This window comes from Phyllostomus hastatus, unplaced genomic scaffold (genome assembly GCF_019186645.2).
Source record: "Phyllostomus hastatus isolate PE091 unplaced genomic scaffold, TTU_PhHast_1.1 phas_contig_86, whole genome shotgun sequence".
Lineage (NCBI taxonomy): Eukaryota > Metazoa > Chordata > Mammalia > Chiroptera > Phyllostomidae > Phyllostomus > Phyllostomus hastatus.
Genome location: NW_025333977.1, coordinates 66,499,175 through 66,520,003, shown reverse-complemented (window position 1 = coordinate 66,520,003; position 20,829 = coordinate 66,499,175). Strand labels below are relative to the sequence as shown.

General features: G+C 35.1%; 1 protein-coding gene across 1 annotated transcript in view; it reads right to left on the bottom strand.

The window, feature by feature from the left end:
• Positions 1-7,294, bottom strand: part of LOC123826934 (ephrin type-A receptor 6) — a 912,013-nt gene extending 904,719 nt beyond the window's left edge. The window contains exon 1 of the mRNA XM_045851150.1: positions 6,913-7,294. Coding sequence (XP_045707106.1) covers positions 6,913-7,294 — 382 coding nt within the window. The remainder of the gene's footprint in view (positions 1-6,912) is intronic.
• Positions 7,295-20,829: the final 13,535 nt, after the last annotated feature.

The following is a 20,829-nucleotide window of genomic DNA, read 5'->3' as shown; positions in this document are numbered from 1 at the left end:
TTATTTTAACTCTGAGATAAAATACAATGAAATAGTAGATATTGCTTTCTAATACATGTCACATGCTTTATATTATGAGGGTTGATCACCAGTACTGTTATATATTATCATATTTAACAAATGTGCTTTTAAAGTTTTCTCATTGATTTTGGAACTAATTTAAAAGCAACAACAAAGTTTTCTTGTCAGATCTGGAAGGAGCCTGGAAATTCTTCCCTATATCTTCTATTCTGAGAGGGAAAATTCTCTTTTAACATATAGTTGGGAAACTTCTTATTAAATAGGCCTTCAATAAATATCTGTTAAAAGAATGAATGGTTTCATTAGTTTCAGAATATTATTGAAAACTAAAATTATATATCCCATAAGCCATAATATTTATCAAAGAGAATAACTATAAAAGTAGTATTTTCCAGAACATTCTAGGTACTAAACTGTAAGATTTACTGTTTAAATATATATTTAAGAATATTTGAAAATGTTTAAATGAAGAAGCTCCAAAGTGTGAATTTTCTAAATATACACTAAGTATATATGACTGTTGTTTAAGTTAGGACTGTATGCTTCTATATATTTATTTCTATAGTACCATTAAAGGCAACTCTAAGTAATGAATAATTTAATAGATTGGGGAAACTTTTTAAATTACATGCAATTTACTGTTATTTCATAGAAAACTTAATGGTTCCTTCCCTTGTCCTTGTTACCAAAATTATCATTTATTCCAAAATCTCATTTTCTGGGTCTCTTAGATGTTTCTTTTCATTTTAACAAATGCTGAGAAAAAAAAAGAAGACTAATGGAAACTGTCTGAAAACATACCTATTTTATATCTAGTATCACCTAGATTTCTTTTGTTTTCAGTAACAGTAATATGACCATAACAGAAATGAATTAAACTGGCACATGAGCCAAACTTCCAAATACTGCTCTTTTTAGCTAAAAACTAGAACCTGCTGGATTACTATATTGCTTTGTGAAGTTGTCCCCACCTGCTTGTGCCATTACCGACTCTGAAAAAAATCTAACTATACATGGAAAGTTATCAAGTTAGAAATGCATTAACAAATTGCATTTTTCATCTAACAAATATATATTATATACAAGAGTTTGAAATAGCAAAACTGTAGTATGAAGATTCTATTGTATTTTAAATCAGAGTCTGAGATGAATAAAGTGGAAAATGGACTCACCCTATCCCTCCTATGCCCTATCTATTACCAATAATTATATAGTAAAGTCATTTTTATGGGGGATAATGGAAATTTTATTAGGGCCCCTTGGGAAAATAACTTAAATGTTGAATATCTACATTTATTTCTCTGTAAAGATAAGATGGTTCCATAAATTATACCTCCAAAAATATATCTCAAGTCCATCTTCTCTATATTTTTACTACTCTAGGCCAATACACCATAACCTCTCTCCTGGACAACCTCAACAGACTCCTAATTCTACCCTTTGCCATCTTCTAATTTCTTTGCTCACCAGCCATAATGCTCTTAAAATGAAAATTGGTTAAAATCTCTCAGAAGCTTCACATTTTACTTAAATATTAAAATACAACTCCATACCATGGCTTATTTTCTTCTCTGTGGGACATGATTCCTGACTATCTTTCACAACTGACATGCTACTCTCCCTTGTTCAGTAAGCTCCAGTCACACTGAACTCTGTCCTTCAAATATATCAAGCTCATTTCCCTTCAAGGTCATTGCTCAGGCAGTTCCCTCTACCTGGAATGCACTTCTTCACATTCTGTACAATTAGCTCTTTTTGTTCCCTGAGAATGTAGCTTAAATGTCACCTCCCCAGGTAGGTCTTTCCAACCATCACACTTAAAATAGCAGGTCTCTCCTGCTATTCTCTATCTCAATGCCTTTATTGTTTCCTCCATAAAATATCTAAGAGCTTTTATCATTTTATTTTACCTAACATTTTTTGGCCAGTCCCCCTTACTAGAAATAGATACCATGTGGGCATGGACAATGTTTGCTTCACTTATCTCTTTTTCTCCATCATCCAAATATTAGATTCCAGAAAATAATACTTAATAAAATTAGGCAAAAGCAGAAGTAATTTAATGCCCATTTTAGAAGAAATAATGTCATTTTAATAAATTGCAAGTTGATTGGAATGCTGACGTAGTACATATGCTGCACACCTTAAATAATACAATTTTATTAAAAATACTATAGAGGTATAAATTTAGTTTGATTATATGATTGACAATGTACACTGGACAAAGCCAACCTATTTTGATTACTTAACTACATGTATTGATTTCCACCACATTTATACTCTTAAGAAATGCTGAATCAAGAACACAATGAAAAAACTTCTATTACTGTAGAGGTTTGTTGACGTAAAAGTGTAAAACAGGATCTATTCTTTCTCCATTTGGGACAGATGGACTATATAGTTACAAGTACTCACATATGTGAAGAGAGAAAGAGTATGATTGAGATATGAAGCACATGATAGGGAAAAAGGATTGGTAGAAGGAAATAGAAGAAATCTAGATGCCTTTGGTAGTTAAGTAGTTTACACTTATGATGAGTGAAGAAACAAAGAATTATATTCTAATATTTTTCTTAATATTTAACTTTTTAACATAAAGTAACACAAAGTCTTCATTTAAAAGTTTAAAATCTAAAAACAGTAAAAAGGTGTAATTTAACCATTAATTTTGTCTTATACCATTAAATATATATTTTTTTCCTCTTAGGAAAATCCAAATGTTTTATTCATGTTCCTTTCAGTTTGAAGAAGGGATCTTTAAATAACACTGCATAATTATTTTGCAAGAAAATGTCTTCAGATACAGTCATATCCCAAACCCAGAGCAAACAACACCTAGATGATCAATGCATATTAAAACATTTTATCTTTCCACTTCAAATACTAATCATAACAACTAATTACACAATGACATTTTAATTTATAAATGTATGATAAAATTATATCCCAGGTTGCTTTTATATTTATGATTACAGGAAAGCATATGATTACAATCTCCTGTACCTTTACAACTATGAATAGTTTATTCCTGAAAATCAATTTTATCTAAGTTAAAATTCTTTTAGAATCATTATTTTTAAATCATCCAGTTTTCCTTATTTAACAAAATTTTTAATATTTTCAGAAAAGGTCAGTTTTGAACTTTCTAAAAAAAATTCAATTCCTATTACCATTAAAATAGTCAGTTTTATAATTTGTGAACAATATGACAGTCCAACTAATTTTAAGCTACAGATTTTATTAAGCAGGTATATTTCTGCTCAGGTATGTTCACCTATATTTACATATAACTTAATTGAATTTTACACTCACTTTGGCCTAAATAATTAATTCAGTGAAACTAACAAGTCAGACTACTGTTTTGCTTGTTTCACTTGTCACTGAATTACCTGGGAACAGAGGATTGGGGGAGATAAATTCACAAAATCTTGGCAGTAAACTGAACTCATTAGATTCTTGCATCCAAACCATATTTTGATTTAATGAATTACTTTAGTATCTGATTGGTGATTTTTGGAAAATGAGCCAGATATTGAGATTTACATCAACTCTTTCAGACTGTACAGTACTATTTGCTAAACTGATCTTTGAATAAATAAACTCCTGGTGGCTACTAACCACTATAATTGATGAACATGGTTATTTACATATGAAACAAGATTTTGTTTTATATGCACCTAAGTGTCAGTACAGGTATAAATGTTTATAGACATTGAGAAGACAAAATTTGTTATTTTTAAATAAAAATCACCAATACCTAGTAAATACTGTTGTCTTAAATACAGGGTAAATTATTAAGAATAAGAGAAATATGAATACAAACCATGCTTTCACTTACTAAACAGATGAGTGATCCAGGAAGAAACTCTACCTTCTAATCAATTCAAGGAGGTTGGGTAATGGGAAGAGAGAGTCAAATTGATTTATTTTCTCTTTATAGTGCACAGTTTCACAGCCAGTTAAAAGACAAGAGAAAAGATTGCTTCCTATAGTGAAGTTACTCTTAGCAACATGTTAAGCACCATGTTAAAAATGAGGTAGTTCATTTTTTTGTCATTATCATTATTTTACCTATTCTAAGTGTAAGAAACTAGGAGGCAGGAAGAAGGTGAATTCATTCATTTTAACCATAAAGAGTTTTATATGATTTGGTCAAAATGGATAAAAAGCACTAAAATTTTTACTTCATTAATATCTTTAATCAGAAGGCAAGTAATATAAAAATAAAATTTTAGCATTCATAAAATAACAAATTTTAAAAATAAAACCTGAATTCCATTAGCTCTTAAGATGAAAAGTTACTAAGAAAATGAACATCATTTCCTTGAGATTAACTACTAGCCATATTACTGATGTTCATAATGTATATTAGAAATCCTATTTATACTTCACATTAATCTTTCTATGTTATATACATAATATAATTCTGTAACACCAATATTTAAAAATTGGTAAGCTATACTTTAATTCATGTTATCCATAAAACTACAAGTTAATAAAATATGCCCAAAGTATTCATAAAAATAACATTTTTAAGTTTGAGGTTTTATTAACTATTAGTGTGATCACCTCAGTATTTGAAAGTTATTCCAGCGTATAATAAGGCATAATTTCTAAACACTGTGACTTAGGCTGTAACAGCACTTTATAAGCAACCATTTATTTCTGATGAAACAATCAGAGCAAACTTTCTCTTTAATTTTCTTTTGAAGAACTCCTCTAATTTTATCCAACTTACCCTGTAGGTATTATTTTATCCAAGTGTAATCATATGCATAGCCTGTGTTTTTACTGTATTAATAGAAATTCAAATTAAGAGTTTTCATAGACTATCTGTAATGGTGGGTAGCATTGGGTAAACATTACCCAATGATGAGTATCCTACATGACAGATGGGTAAACTGAGTCATGCCCATTCACTAACATTAAGTTAAACTAATTAATAAAAAATACCCATGAATTATATATATTTGGTAAACATTTTAGATAAAATGTGTTTTAAAAAGATGGGAAAGTAATCTAAATAGATAAAAATTACTGGAAGAGGTTAACAAGTAACTCTTCTATGTCCTTAATTTAACAAGAATATCTGAAAGGTTGTACTTCAACACCTGACAGATTTTGGTAGAATGGCACTTGTGTTATTTGCAGATTCAGATATATATTATATTTATGTTAGTATCTTCAAGGGCCTAAAGTGATTCATGGTGTCTCGTAGGCACTTAATGAATAAATAAATGTTGACTGAGGGGGACTACGGCATGGAAAAAACTTTATATAATTCTAATAAACTTGACTCTCAAAGTATACATCTCTATTAGTAGCTCTAGTTACTAACACAGAGTACAATATAAACATCTGACTTTCCAATTATTAAAAAATAGTTTTCTTAAAATATAAAGACAGAGTAAATAATTATGTTATTTTTAACAATCTATTTTTCACACAAGTAGATTAAGTTAACTACCCTTTCAGTATTGAATGTCGATAGCTCTTACAAACAAATGAGGGATGTATGTGAAGGTATACACTGCCATAGGCCATAGGAGAGTATGACAGTATAATTGGACACTTATTATTTGACACATCTTGAAAGCCATGATGGTTGTGTATGATTCTGAAATTTACATATGCATCTGCAATTGCAATCTGGTAGAAATAAAAAAGAAGTATTTAGGAAAACATGCCAAAAATATGAAGTGTATGAGCACAAATGAATGTTGATTCTGAATATTTCTAAATAAAATTAAATGGTCATATAGGTTTTACTTGCCTTCTCTCTCAATCTTTTCACCCTCACAAAAAAAGAGCACACTCTTATGTCATCTGACCTCCATATTTATATCTGCAAATTATCCTGAGGCCTACTATGTTAAATAGTAACTATAACTGAAGTTTTGTATTTGGAGTCTTTAGAAAAGTGTGACATAACAGGTGACATATTGGTGGTTATCACATTTCCAATGAGAGCATTCAGCCAAACACATGCTGGAAAACTTTTATGGATGTTTGCTGCTTATGCTAAGAGGACTTAGATATTGCAGGTGATATTTATTATAGATCTTTAAAGAATCGTAGCAGAAATCCAATGAGCTATATCTCACAAAAACTGTTTAAACAGAAGAAAATAAAATGTTCAGAAATTCTAAGTGCTTTCCATTTGGCAAACCTGACTTTCACTTTCCACACACTATTCACCTTCATTTTTAACACTTTATCTACCGAAACAGTCTTCCTCCAAAAATATCTAACAGAGACTGGACTTTAGTAATAGGATATTCACAACTTGGATATTCACACTTAACGCTTATTTCCCTCCATCTCCTGTGTGCACAATGAAAAGAGAAACCATAAGCACAGATATCCATTCTAGGAAATAATTCAAACATGTCTGGATGGGTCATGGGGACAGGCTGCGGCGAGGCAAGGGCAGCAGTTACTGGAGGCAAAGGCTAGTATTTGGTCACAGGTTAGAGCGGAAGCGATTTGCTTTCCTGAAGTCGTGTGAGTCCCTACACGTAACCCAGCTAGGAGCTACCTCTAAGAGCCAGAAGTCTCCATTAAGCGTGTGTCAGGAAGACTGGCCTCCTGTAGAGGCAGCGCAGCGAAGAGTGGTCCCGCTGCCGCCAGGGGTGGGACTCAACTATTGCTGAGGCTCCTGCATCCCTCTAAAGATATTTCGAAACAGTAGGGACCGCAGCTGGTGGGGTCGCAGGTCCGAGGCAATGTGGACAGGGCGTTCAGGTGAGGGGATACCCTGGACCCCCTCGTGGGGCGAGCCCAGATAAGACAATCCTGGGACGAAGTTACCTGCAGGAAGCGACCAATGCACCGGTCCTCGTATCATCCGCCTCCTCCCACTCCCTCCTGCTTTTCCGTTCGGTCCCTTACCTTGGTTGTTGGAGACGTGACTGCAGTCTCCCTGCCAAACTGTCAGCAGAGGCAAGAAGAAACCTAATTGCAAAAGAAATTCCCGGACTTCGCAGCCCCCCATGGCTCTCCCCGGCTCTCCTCTTCTCCCCCTAAAAGATAAGTGGCAGCAGCGCAGCCAGGTGTTACGTGTAGGGTAGGGAACCTGGTCCACGTCTTCTTCTTCCTCCTCTTCCTCCTCCACCCGGCCCGCAGGGGGTGTCCGGAGGCGCCCCCCGCGCGAGGCCCCGAGGGCAGGGCAGGAAGGTCCAGGCTGCCCAGGTGCAGGCTCCGCTGCTTCGGAGGAGGACGCTGCCTGCGGCGCCAGGGAACTCCTGGCGGCTGTAGGCGAACGGAATTGCATCCACCACCGTGTCCCGCTCGCGCGAGGACTATTCACTTGGGCCTGGGAGAGCGCGCGCGCAGGAAGGAGCTAGGGCTGTGGTTTGGGGGAGGGGAGCGAGGGGCGGGGGAGGACGCCACGCGGCGCTGGTGGGGAGAGGACGACCAGGTGCGGCGGCCCGAGCGCCTCTCCAGACTGAAGTGGGCACTTGCGGAGCCAAAAGCTGGGGAGGAGCAGCAGCTGTGAGACGAGGCTGGGGCCGCGGGAACTTTCCACCGGCCTGTGCAGGGAGAGCCAAGTTAATCACGTGGGGCCGCGAGTGGTCCGAGCCACCTACTGAACTGCGTCCTCAGCCCCTGGCTGGTGTGGCGACGGCAGAGGCTCGCACCGCTGAGATTTCCAACTCGGCTGCATTTGCGCTGCGCCTCGGCCTTGGCCGCAGCTTTCTGGGCATTTCTGAGGCCCCTCTTAGTCCCCAAGCACTTTGCTCCCCATTTGGCAGCACTAGCGCCCAGCGATTTAGGCTAGTCAGCTCCCGACACCGCCTCCCCCATATTTCTCCACATCTCCGCCGCCGGAGCGGGAGAGTGCGGCTGCCAAGCTCTCCCAGTCCCGGGCGAGCGTGGTGGTGTCGCGGGACCAGCCGGACGGCTCCCCAGCGAGGGCTGTCCAAACTTGCCCACCACTGCGGGAGCCTCAGCTTTGTGGCCGCCTTCGCGGCTTCAAGTCCTAGGGAAGCAAAGGCAGTGAGCCAGCAGCGGAGGAGAGTCACTTCAGGCTGAACGTGATCGGGTGCCTGGCACCGGGTTTCCCTGAGGTCTTCGCGTCGCCGCGCGGCGGGAACTGCGCGGTGGAGGTCACGAGCATTGTCGACGCCGTGGGGGCTGGGATTCCGAGGGCCCGGAGCGTCTGCGGCGTGGCAGCGTCGGACCGCGCGCTCGGAGCAGCCCAGGGGCTGCGCAGCGCGTGGCCACATTCAAGGGGGCACCGAGTTCCTGGCGGACTGGCCGCTGTCGCGCGTGAGCCGTCCTCTTGCAGCACCCTCTCCCTCCCAGCGCTCGGAGGAGTCGGTCAGGAGCCGTGGCACTGGTTACTCGGTGAAGCCAGGCGGCCCTCGTGCCAGGGGCGGGCAGCACGCAGGAATAACATGGAGCGGGGCTTGGCGTCCGTGGCCTTCACACTCTCGCCCCGCGGCTGATGCGGGTACAGGGGGCAGGGCGGGAGTCCGGAGCGCGGCTGAGCTCCGCCAAGCCCAGCGCTCTGCTGGCAGCCGCGGCTCGGATTCTGTCAGTTCGGCGCTAGAGGGGGTTAGTTGACAACAAAAATGCCTCCACCGATTGCGGGTGGAGACAGCTCCTCCCGCGGCGAACCTAAGGGAAAGAGGAATGCTCTCAAGCTAAACAAAATGCGATGAGGGTGCACGGAGGAGCCCGCATTGCTAGTGTGGGGAGTTCTCTAATACTTTATTCGCTGTTATTACCATCCTCATTTTCCTTCTGGAAAGAACTTAGGTCTTCCTCAAAACTCAACGGAATGTTTTGAAAAAATATGTATGGCCACGGAGAAAAGTGGACAGAGAAGAGAAAGTGGCAGTATTACAAAGGGTAGAGGATATCGTCAAAGAGGGCAGAGGGCGCAGGAGGGAGATGGCCCAGTGGCACGAGTTGGGAGAGTGGTGCATGAAGGAGCTGAGGGTCAGTGTTCCACGCTTAGAGAATTCCTGAAAAGAAAGAACCTTCCCCTTAGATGTTTTTCCGACTTGGATGTTTGCGTCACATTCTACAGTTGAAGGGGTTTCAATTGGAGGCAAAGAGATGCAAAAGATGCCCTAGGTCTAACTCAGCTGCGTGGCGAGAAGTGTGAAATGCAAGTGATTTTGAGAATGTGAAGAAGGTTTTTAATTGGTGACTGTACTTTCACTCCCAGTAGGAATTCAAACGCTGCTTTGCCTCTCTAAACGTGTCCACGCCAATTTAAATGAGTGCAAATCACTTCTGAAAAGATAAACTAGCATGGGATTTATATATTGGTTCTTTAATAAGTAAAATCTGATTTTGCTACTGATTTTACCACTCCTACTGATATTGACTGATCACATGGACATTTGTAAACTGAATTTATAACTAACAAACTAAAATTACAGGGCTAAAGTACAGTATAAATCATTATGTCTAAGTAATGTTCTTAAAAGTGTTTAATAATTTATTATACTAATGTTTTGGTTGAAAATTATCTTTTTATGTACTGTACTGTCAAAGAATATATTTCCATGACCTTTTTATAATTAAATTTGAATTTTAAATGTTGACCTACAGTGAATAGTTTTATAGACTTTATAACAACTTATGAGAAAAATTGTGTCCAAAGAAGACACCTCTTATAAAAATGATAAAATACACTATATTCTTATAAACTGAAGAAATGTATATACTATTATCTTAGAATGATACTATTATCTTAGAAATGTAAACCATGCTAATCTAGTATTAAATTTCTAATTTTTAAAATTAACTAGACTTGCAAGATTTTTTTAAATGAGAAAAAATTCCTAGAGTAAAAATAATATCAAAATTTTAAATTCTGATACTTTGCTTGAGTATAACATTTTAGAGAATAGAATATAAACAGAACACAAATAAGATTATTTTTAAATTAGGCTAGAGGGGAATGGTTCTAATAGATGGAGAGAAGGAAGGAAGGGAGGAAGGGAGGGAGGAAGGGAGGGAGGGAGGAAGGGAGAGAGGGAGGGAAAGGAGAAGGAGAAGAAAAGGAGAAGGAGAAAGGAAAGAAGAAAGGAAGAAAGGGAGAAAAAAGTACATAAAAGCTAAGGTTCATTTCCAGGACTCATACTTGGTTACAAATCATGGTACAATGTGTGAAACCAACTATTACCTCAGAGTAACAAAAACAGCTTGATTAAACTGGATTTCTATCATCTCCTCTAACTACATTTCACCTAAATTCACAATTTTGGTTTAAATAAGTCAGAGTCAAATATGGTATTTTATTTTTAACTGGTTGAATAATTCATACTCATATTTACTCATATTTTGGTTTGAGTTTTTCAAAAAAATTAATTACAACATTTTCCCCAATAGTAAACATGCTTCATATGTTTAGGTATTGTCTATTGCATTATCTAGAAGATCATGTCCTCAAGTAAAAACTCAGAGAAGAGGAATTAAAATATAATTTTCATGACCTTTGACTATAAGGAGATTCCATGGGTGTAACATGATTATCAATTTCAAAATATGATTGTAAACAGAATTACCATAACCATTTGACTATTTGTGTTGTTGGTTATACACATATAAATATATATTTATATACATGCATATATACAATGTGCATATGAGCATTCATTCTAAAATATTTGTTGAGCTCTTTTCATATGCTGAGTTATCTTCATTCAGAGAAGAGTTGATGGTCATATGAGTAAAATGATTTGTTTTGAAAAGCTAACTTTTTATTTTAAATATTGTCACGGTTATCTTATGTGAGCTAAAAGCAATTGCACTTAACAGAAATGTACTTCCTTTTTGACATCCTAGCAGTGGTGGTATATTTGCTTACATGTGACATTTTCAAAATTATAAGCCACTCAATGAACCAAATGCAATATTCACGTGGATTTATCTGCACTTGTCTATTTAAATCATACCCATATTCAGAAAAGCATTCGCATCTCATTTTTCAATACTATATTGTTCACAATTCTTTTGTATTCTTTCAGATCATTGGTCTGGGCTCTGGTAAGAATAATTGCATTTTTGTTAAATAGAATGTATGACACTAAAAAGTAGTCTGAGCTTTCACTTATAGTAGAAATAATGGTATTTACAAATACTATTTGCTTTTTAATATGATAAAGGAGGAAAAATTTAACATGCAATTAATTCCTTTGAGAAAAAAAGTATTATAATGTTTAATACTCATCATGTTTAAAGGCTTGAGAAAGTATTAAGTATTTTATTCTGATAGAAGAGTAAGTTATTGCATTTGTATCTATAATTTTCATCGTCTAAGGTCAAGATAGAAGCAACATAGATAAAAAGAATGTTAATCCTCAAGTGTCTCAAAGCATCAGTCTTAAAATATTAGTTTAATAGTTTCAATACAATTGTCTTAAGTCTTTTTTATTCATATAAAATTTAGAGATATGCTACAAACAATATTATTGTTGCCATGTCATTAACTTTAAAATATAAATTAATTAAAAGATTAAATTGTATGTTTTAGCATGTGGACAGCTAAAGTTTAAAAAAGCCACAAATATAAATATAGCTAATTTGAGGCCCTTTGCTTTAAGAAAATATGTAATTAGGAGAAAAACACACACTTTAGAATTTTTTATGTGATATTAGGATGCTAATATATTTTTTAAAGTAACACATTTTTTTTAAAGCTGCTGCATTCTTTCTTTCTTTTTTTTTTAAGATTTTTTAATTTATTTTTAGAGAGAGAAGGGAGGGAGATAGAGAGAGAGAGAGAGAGAAACATCAATGTGCGGTTGCTGGGGGTTCTGGCCTGCAACCCAGGACTGTACCCTGGCTGGGAATCGAACCTTGGACACTTTGGTTCCCAGCCCGCGCTCAATCCACTGAGCTATGCCAGCCAGGGCTTAGGATGCTAATATTTTTGTCAAAGAACTTAAAAACAGTACTGGGATGTTTTCTGAATTGTTAGCACATCAAATCTTAAAAACCTCATGGGAAAAAAATCAACTTGAAACTACATTAAATAAACTATAATTTGTTCTGCTGTGATACTGCATTTTCTCTTGTGTTGTATGCTATTTTATGGTAAAAGAAAAATATATGTATATATCATATACATATCATTTATATAAATAATATGTATGAATGTGTGTGTTTGTAATTAAATGAAAATATTCTTTCTAGTACTTCTCTAATTCGGTAACTATTTACCAAGTGAGACTTCCATGTGCATTTATACTGAACATTATGAACAAAGTACAAAGATTATTATATTTAGTTCCTAATGATCAGAAGTTCATATTATATTGAAGGGCACAGATATATGGATTATTCCAATACAAATCATTCTATAACATTCCATAATAAAATTCCAAATTATTATAGTTATATAAGAGAAAAGGTATCATTCACTTTCCCTCTCAGATGTAGATATCTATTGTTACTACTTTTGCTTAAGTTAAACTTAGTCTTAGTTTAGATTGATTTGTCCTCTGAATACTAGTGCATGAACTCTTACTAACATCAAATACAATACTAATGTTATGCACATAGCCAAATAATACAACTAGGTTAAACAAACTTGGATTTTTAAAAATGAAACTTACTGTCTCTGTGGCATCAGTTATCTATAAAAAGTATTTTTACCTAAATTATACAGAGAATTTTTAAGTGATGTATTTAAATTTATTTAAATTTTACTAGGAACATATTATTTAGTTTATTCTTCATGCCCCAGAATAACCAGCTCTGTCAAAACAGTTTTTTCATTCAATCATAATAAATATCACTGAAGTGCATACTCTAAAATTCAAACAGTAAACAATGGATGATAGAGGTAAAGCTACCTTAAAAAAAACTCATATATTAAACTATGCATGATTATTTCCATCATAACAAATAAAATAACACTATAACAGGACTACTGCTATTAATTTCTATCAAGCAGCAAATTAGTCTGTCAAAATAGACTTAGTATTTTGTCTTGTTGAATATTATAACTGCATTCAGACATCTTATGCCTGCTTCAGGAAATGGTAAAGATGGGGTTTTCAATGAAAATACTTGAATATTTCAAATACTTAAATGCAAATGTGTTAATAATATCCATATTAATAACCATTGTCAATGAACATTTTAATTATTTTGATATAAATAATGCAAAATATTTTTTACTACAATCAAATTATAGATAAAGTGATTCCTTAGCGCATCTATTAAGTTGAATTTTATGGGTAAAGTTTTTATAAGAATGTATTTTAATATTTCAATTTAGTTTGAAATCAAGAGCTCTGCTTGCGTTTTTAAGTTCTACACTTTTGTGTATATTAAACTTGATAAAAAATGAACAATCTTGAGTGGCACTCATTATATTTCTAAGTAACCTATAACAACCCAATAAAAACATAATATGCCTCTTATTTACCTCTTATGGCAGGGGCTCTATATTATTTTAATCACAGTGTGTTTTTTAACTATGGCTATTAAAATTTTTCATGGAACATACATTTCTGAATATCATCTTATAATTATTCGATGATTTAAAATTCTATATAACTCAGTTATACCAATCATTTAACAATTAGCATATGATTCTTCATATTCTTGACTGATTCACATATCCAGCCTTCCCAAAGACCTTGAAATGTCTTTAAAGAGAAGTGAATATTTCTTTTACATCTCTACAAAATATGTGCTACATAAGAATTTATTTATAAATAATTACTTATAAATACTTAATTCAATAATGATCTATATATAATTATGTGTATAAATAATTATATTTATAAATAATTGTGTATATTTAAAATTATAATATAAATTATATTTTATAATTACTTAAATGTAGTATTTAAATGTAAAATAAATTATATTTATAAATTATAAAACACAATTATTGTGTATATTTATAAATAATTATATTTATTTTTTTGATAAAATTTACCATCTTTATTACATTTTCATAAATGATTATTTAATATGTACATAAACTGTAAAAATAGTATCTAGTTGCTCCTTTTCTGTTTATTAAAGATCAAAATAAGCACTCAATTAATAATTTTTATATGTGATAACATATATTTACACATATGTTGAGCCTATTCCTAGTTGCTGTGAAAATAGTTTTTTACTACTCAGGGAACTACATCCCACTATAGAACTCATGTGAGATTCCTCTAGTATTTCAGTGATAAATTCCACTTATGGTCCTTGTAAGTATATTAGAAATATACTTACATTCATATCATTTGGAATTCTATTGTAATATCTTTGATATGTTTATAGGTAAAAAATAAAATCTCCTAAATTAGAGAAAAATAAAAACAAATACTATGTTGACTTAGATTAATATTAATATCATCAGTTACTATTCCTGATTTCTTTCCTCCTGACTTATTTTGCATCAAGGATTGAAATATATAAGAAATGTGAAGTTTTATATATATACAAGTTTCATGCTTGTTTTTGAGTATTTTTATTCAATGGAAAAAAATAAAATTCCTTGCTCATCGTGAATATGTACAACTTTCAAATAAAATATTAAGGTTATGTGTGATTTATCCTAAACAAATTCTATACATTAATGGTAATAAAACTAATGCCTAATAGAACTTACTTCAATTTTATGGATGTTCTCTATCTGCTCTGTCCAATACCATAGCCACTAGTCACATTCACATGTAGCTTTTGTGTATTTGAATTTGTCTAGTATAACCGAGGAACTGAACTCTTAACTTCTATTAATTTTAATAAATTTAAAATTAAGTAGCTATATGTGGCAATGGCTATCACAATGGATAGTATTATATTTTATATATGTATATATAGTTTTATTTTCAATGCTTCCACATTGATAGTTGGGGGAAATAAGAAAGGGATTTAAAAATCATAAAACATCCAACACACATAGTACAAGCTTTTACATAAACACTTATACTTACTATAGAAATTCTGTAACACACAGTGATGTTTATCACAAACAAAAATGAAATTCATTTTGAACAATAACTCTGCTACTTCAAGTGTTTACACTGTCTTCCAAGCTAGTCAGATATGATGTGCTTTTTGTATATTACATCGGGTTGGTTAGACGACATTAAATGTAGTCACTGATAGAAACTTGTAATATTAAAAATTATTTCAGTTCTGAATAAATAGCATTACTTGCCTAATGTGCCTAATCTTTGATGCTACAATTTTAAAAAATGATTCAGGAGCTGCCATCAACTCTGCAATGCCCACTGTGTCTGCTATACTACCCTGGGTTCCACAAAATTAGTGACCTGAGGGACTCAACTAACAGTAGTGAAGATTCCATAACTAATATTCTTATCCAGAAATTTGTTAAAGAAGCTGGAGTTTCTTTCATTTACATACTAGTGTTTGTCTTAGTTGTTTGTTTTGCTTTGTTTTCCTTTTTCACTTTTTAAAATTTCTGTCAGGATCCCATTTTCATGATAGTAGATTTTAAAAAAATATATGTGTTCCCAGGAAAACTGGAGAATCTGTTCACCATTGTTTCATTTACTCAATTCTAAAGTTTGTCACTTTGTGGTATCCTTCTATAGCTTTGCTATAAGCACCAAAGTGGAGAAAAGAAAGAAAAAAGAAAATCCAATAAAAATGTCATTATCTCTTGAACAAATCTTGAAATATTATAGAGTAAAAAGTATTAATTTTTATATTGCCTAACAAACAGTTTCATAGCATTTACTATCTGCCAGACACTCTTCCTAGTACAAATATTAATTTCAGGTAATAATTAAAAGTACTAATTACAAATAGGAATTCAATTAATCCTCAACACTCTGACATAGTTGTGATTATTCTTCCAATTTTATAGATTAGCAAGCTAAAGTGCAGAACTTGCCAACAGTAACCCAGCCAGCAAGTGATAAAACAGGGACCAGATCCCAGAACGTCTAGAGCCCAAAGATGGGCCATTAATTTCTGTGCTGTCTCTCTTGTAATCACTGAAAGTTAACCCCAATATATACAAGTATGCACATATATAGTTGCCTATATTTGTGGTTCCAGGCAAAATTTATCTAATTCTATAAAATTAAGATCAAGCAACAGAAATTTTTTAATTTAAAAAAATTTTATTATGCTTTTCCATTACCATTTAGTCCCCTTATCTCTCCCTCCCCCTGCAATCACCACACTGTTGCTCATGTCCCTGAGTCCTTTTTCCTTTTTGCTCAATCCTGCCACCCCCTAACCTTCCCCCATTAGCTGTCATATATCTATGAGTCTTTTTTTATTTATTGATTTTAGAAAGAGAAGGGAAGGGAGAAAGAGAAACATCGATTTGTTGTTTCACTTATTTTAAAAAATTTTAATAGTTCATTTTTACTGTATTTTTCCATTACCAGTTATCCCCCTGACTCCTTCCCCCCTACCCACTCCCCTACAACCCCCACACTGTTTGTCCATGTTCCACTTATATGAGTATATGCATTCATTGGTTGCATCTTGTACGTGCCCTGACACAGGATTGGACCCACAACTTTGGTGTATCAGGACAACATGCTGACCAACTGAGCTACCCAGCCAGGGCAAGTCATGGAATATTTTTAGTGAATCTACTTCCCAACCGTGACTCAGTTTCCAAATAACCTCATGCTTTTTCTCATGGTCCACCATTTACTCATTTGTGAGTCTTGCAGGATACTTTTTCACTTTTTTCCTAAAATCTTTCTCTTGGATAGCACCTGCTTTCTAATGCTACTAATTCAGCTAATATGTTTTGCATTGCATGTGGAGGGAGATTAAGCGATGAGCAAAACAGACAAAAGCATGCTCACGTAGAACTTACATTTTTAGAGTTAATATGCATTAAGTGCTTATCTTGTGTCTCACAATGGTTCTAAATTCATTATATAAGTTAGGCCATTTAATATTCATAGCCCTACAAGGGAGGTACTCTTTTGTCCCCATTTTAACAAATGATGAAAACAAAACATATAGGTTATATGCTACTAAGGGGTGGGGCAATGATTCTTACATTTTATAAAGTGCTTTATCTGTTCTTTGTAATGCAGGCAGGATTATAACCAGAGAGAAGAAAAAGGAGTTTGGGGTGGTAATTCTGGAGTGAGGTAATAGTGGTTTTTCTTAGAGTGGTGATAGAGAGGAAGACATGGATGGATTTTTCCTTATATTTTGAAAGTAGAAAGTATAGGACTTCTTAATAATTTGGATATTGTTAGTGAATAGAAATGGCTCAGGTGTCTAAATATGCAGAAAAAACACCTATTCAAACATAAATTTAGCTATTAAAGAAGACTTTGAAACAATATTTCCAGCTTCTGCACTATACATTTTCAGAAGGAAAAGTCATTTTTTACAATCTAAAATTATACCTAGATTCTGCCTCCATTCTTCAAGAAAATAAGCTCAAATTAGTGTGAATATTTAAATTAAAAGTTCATTGTTTATTATTCTATATTTTTAACTTTAAAGAGGTATAATAAAATTGGTATTTAAGAATTAAAGTATAGCCTTACTTTTATAAAAGTTAGAAAAATTAAATTGAACCTTATATGAATTAGTCATGTCATATAAGATTTATCAAGACATTCACTATCTATAGTATTATGTTTGTTGTGGCTCAACATAAACTTTCATACTGAAATAATTATTGTTTCAAAGCCAGTTCTGAGTCTGTCATGTATTTATCAATTAAACAGACTAAGTAATCTACGTTCATTGTATTTAAGACCATGCCAAAATTGAGGTACTCAAATCCTCATTGAAAAATTTCCCAGATCTTCAGCCAGAGGAAAAACAAAAGAGTATTATATGAAATGCTCAAACTCTGTGTGAGTATAAGGACTTTTTCACAAATGTACTAGATGTGACTAAGAATACTTTTTTAAAAGAAAAAACTCAAGGATGAAGTATCTATGAGTATTTTACCCCCTTGAAATTATGAAAATGGTAACATTTTCATGCCAGAAATCTAAAGGACATTTGAGTAAATTGATAAGTTTTATTACAAATTTAGAACATATTTTTCTTTCTAAAAAAGTTACTCTTTTTAATTAATTAATTTCTTTATTATTTCATTGTTGTTCAAGTACAGTTGTCTCCATTTTCACCCCACCACTGTCCCCCACCCCATGCACCCTCACCTCCCACCTTCTAGCCTACCCCCTTTGTTTTTGTCTATGTGTCCTTTTACATGTTCCTAGATGGCCCTTCCCATATTTTCCCCCATTATCCCTCTCCTCTCTCCTCTCTAATTACTGTCAGTTTGTTCTTTATTTCATTGTCTCTGGTTGTATTTTGCTTACTTGCTTCTTTGTTTTGTTGTTTAGATTCCACTTATAGGTGAGATCATATGGTATTTGTCTTTCACCGCCTGGATGATATCACTTAGCATAATGCTCTCCAATTCTATCCATGCTGTTGTGAAGGGTAGGAGTTCCTTCTTTCTCTCTGCTGCATAGTATTCCATTGCATAAATGTACCATAGTTTTTTGATCCACTCATTTATTGATGGGCACTTGACTATTTTAAATTAGGCTGCTATGAACATTGGGTGCATAGGTTCTTTTGAATTGGTGTTTTAGGACTTTTAGGGTATAATCACAGCAGCAGAATTCCTGGGTCTAAAGACAGTTCCATTTTTAATTTTTTGAGGAAATTCCATACTGTTTTCCACAGTGGCTGCACCAATTTGCATTCCCACCAACAGTGAACTAGGGTTCCCTTTTCTCCACAACCTCTCCAACACTTGTTTGTTGATTTGTTTATGACGGTCATTCTGACTGGTGTGAAGTGGTATATCATTGTGGTTTTAATTTGCGTCTCCCTGATAACTAGTGATGCTGAGCATCCTTTCATATGTCTTTGGGTCTTCTGTATGTCCTCCTTAGAGAAGTGTCTATTCAGGTCCCTTGACCAATTTTTACTTGGATTTTTTGTCTTTCTGGAGTGGAATCATGTGAGTTCTTTATAAATTCTGGAGATCAATCCCTTCTCCGAGGTATCATTGGCAAATATTGTTGGACACCACTCTGCCTGGTTTCAGCTGTAACCCCCCAATGGCTAAGGCTGAGTGAGCAACCTTCGGACCATAAGCCACTAAGGAGACAAAGCTTATCTTCCTGGCAGGAGTGCCGCTTCTGCTCCTTTTACTTCACCCATAACTGGCCCCCAATGATTGATCAGTTAGCCAATGACAGGTAAGATTCCCCAAGTGGGGAACAAGCTAAGACAGTCACAATCACGTGGAGGCCTTCAGGGAAGGACTTGGGGGGCTATGGAGAAAGGGGTGATGGATCCTCACCCCTTGGCTTTGACAAAGTCTGACTCCTCATTCTGTCTGCGAGAAGTCTCCTAATCTCTTGGCTGCCTTACTTCCCCTGCCTGACTTAAGCCTGAAACAATGACAGAGGGCATTTCCTGTGCTGGAAAGGACAGGTTCCCTGGATGATCACGCCTAAGAAAGAATATGTAAAATCCTGTGAAATCTGTATTTTTAAGAATTTTCTCAATTAAATGACAAGGGTCCAAGCAAGAAGTGAGTTTGTTCCTCAGTTTTATGGCTCTTTAGGTATCTGACCCTGACTCAAAATAGGCCCTCAGAGTTGTTATCTATTGTTTGAACCTTACTGCCTGACAATGATTAACAAGCTTTACCTGTATTCCTGTGCAAAACAAATCTAATATAAGCCCATTGAGGAAAAGGCTCTTGACCCTTCTTCTTTGAGAGATCGGCCACCTTTCCTCCCCAAGCAGATCGTGTCTTGGTAGACTTATTCTCATCTGTGGTGATGGCGGAGGGGGGGGCGGTCCTGCAGGTGGAGCCCCTCCAAAATATATTTTCCCATACAGCTGGTTCCCTTTTCATTTTGCTGATGTTTTCTTTAGCCGTGCAGAAGGTTTTTAATTTGATGTATTCCCATTTGTTTATTCTTTCTATTATGTCCCTTGTTCTGAGGGATTTATCAGTGAAAATATTGCTGCGTGGAATATTTGAGATTTTCCTTCCTATGTTCTTCTGTAGGACTCTTATGGTGTCACAACTTATATTTAAGTCTTTTATCCAGTTTGAATTTATTTTTATGTATGGTGTAAGTTGGTGATTGAGTTTCATTTTTTTGCATGTCGCTGTCTAGATCTCCCAGCATCATTTGTTGAAGAGGTTACTTTTACTCCATTTTATGCTTCTGCCTCCTTTGTTGAATATTAATTGACCATAGAGGCTTGGGTTTATTTCTGGACTCTCTATTTTGTTCCATTGGTATATGTGTTTGTACTTATGCCAGTGCCAGACCATTTTGATTTGAGTGGCCTTGTAATATAGTTTGACATCAGGTATTGTGATCCCTCTTACTTTGTTCTCCTTTCTCAAAATTGCTGCAGCTGTTTGGAGTGGTTTATGGTTCCATATAATTTTTTGAAATGTTTGTTCTATATCCATGAAATATATCATTGGTATTTTAATAGGGATTGAGTTGAATCTATAAACTGCTTTGGGTAGTATGGATATTTTGATGATGTTAATTCTTCCAACCCATGAACACAGTATATGCTTCCATTTATTTGTGTCTTACTTAATTTACTTCTTCAGTGTTGTGTAGTTTTGAGAACAGGTCTTTCACCTCCTTGGTTAGGTTTATTCCAAGGTACTTCTTGTTGCTATAGCAAATGGGATTTTCTTTCTCATTCTGATATTTCATTGATGGTGTATAAAAATGCCTTTGTTTTCTGAATATTGACTTGGAATCCTGTTGTTTTGCCAAATTTGCATATTAGATCAAGTAGTTTGTTGGAGTCTATAGGATTTCTATGTACACTATCACATCATCTGCAAACAGTGACAGT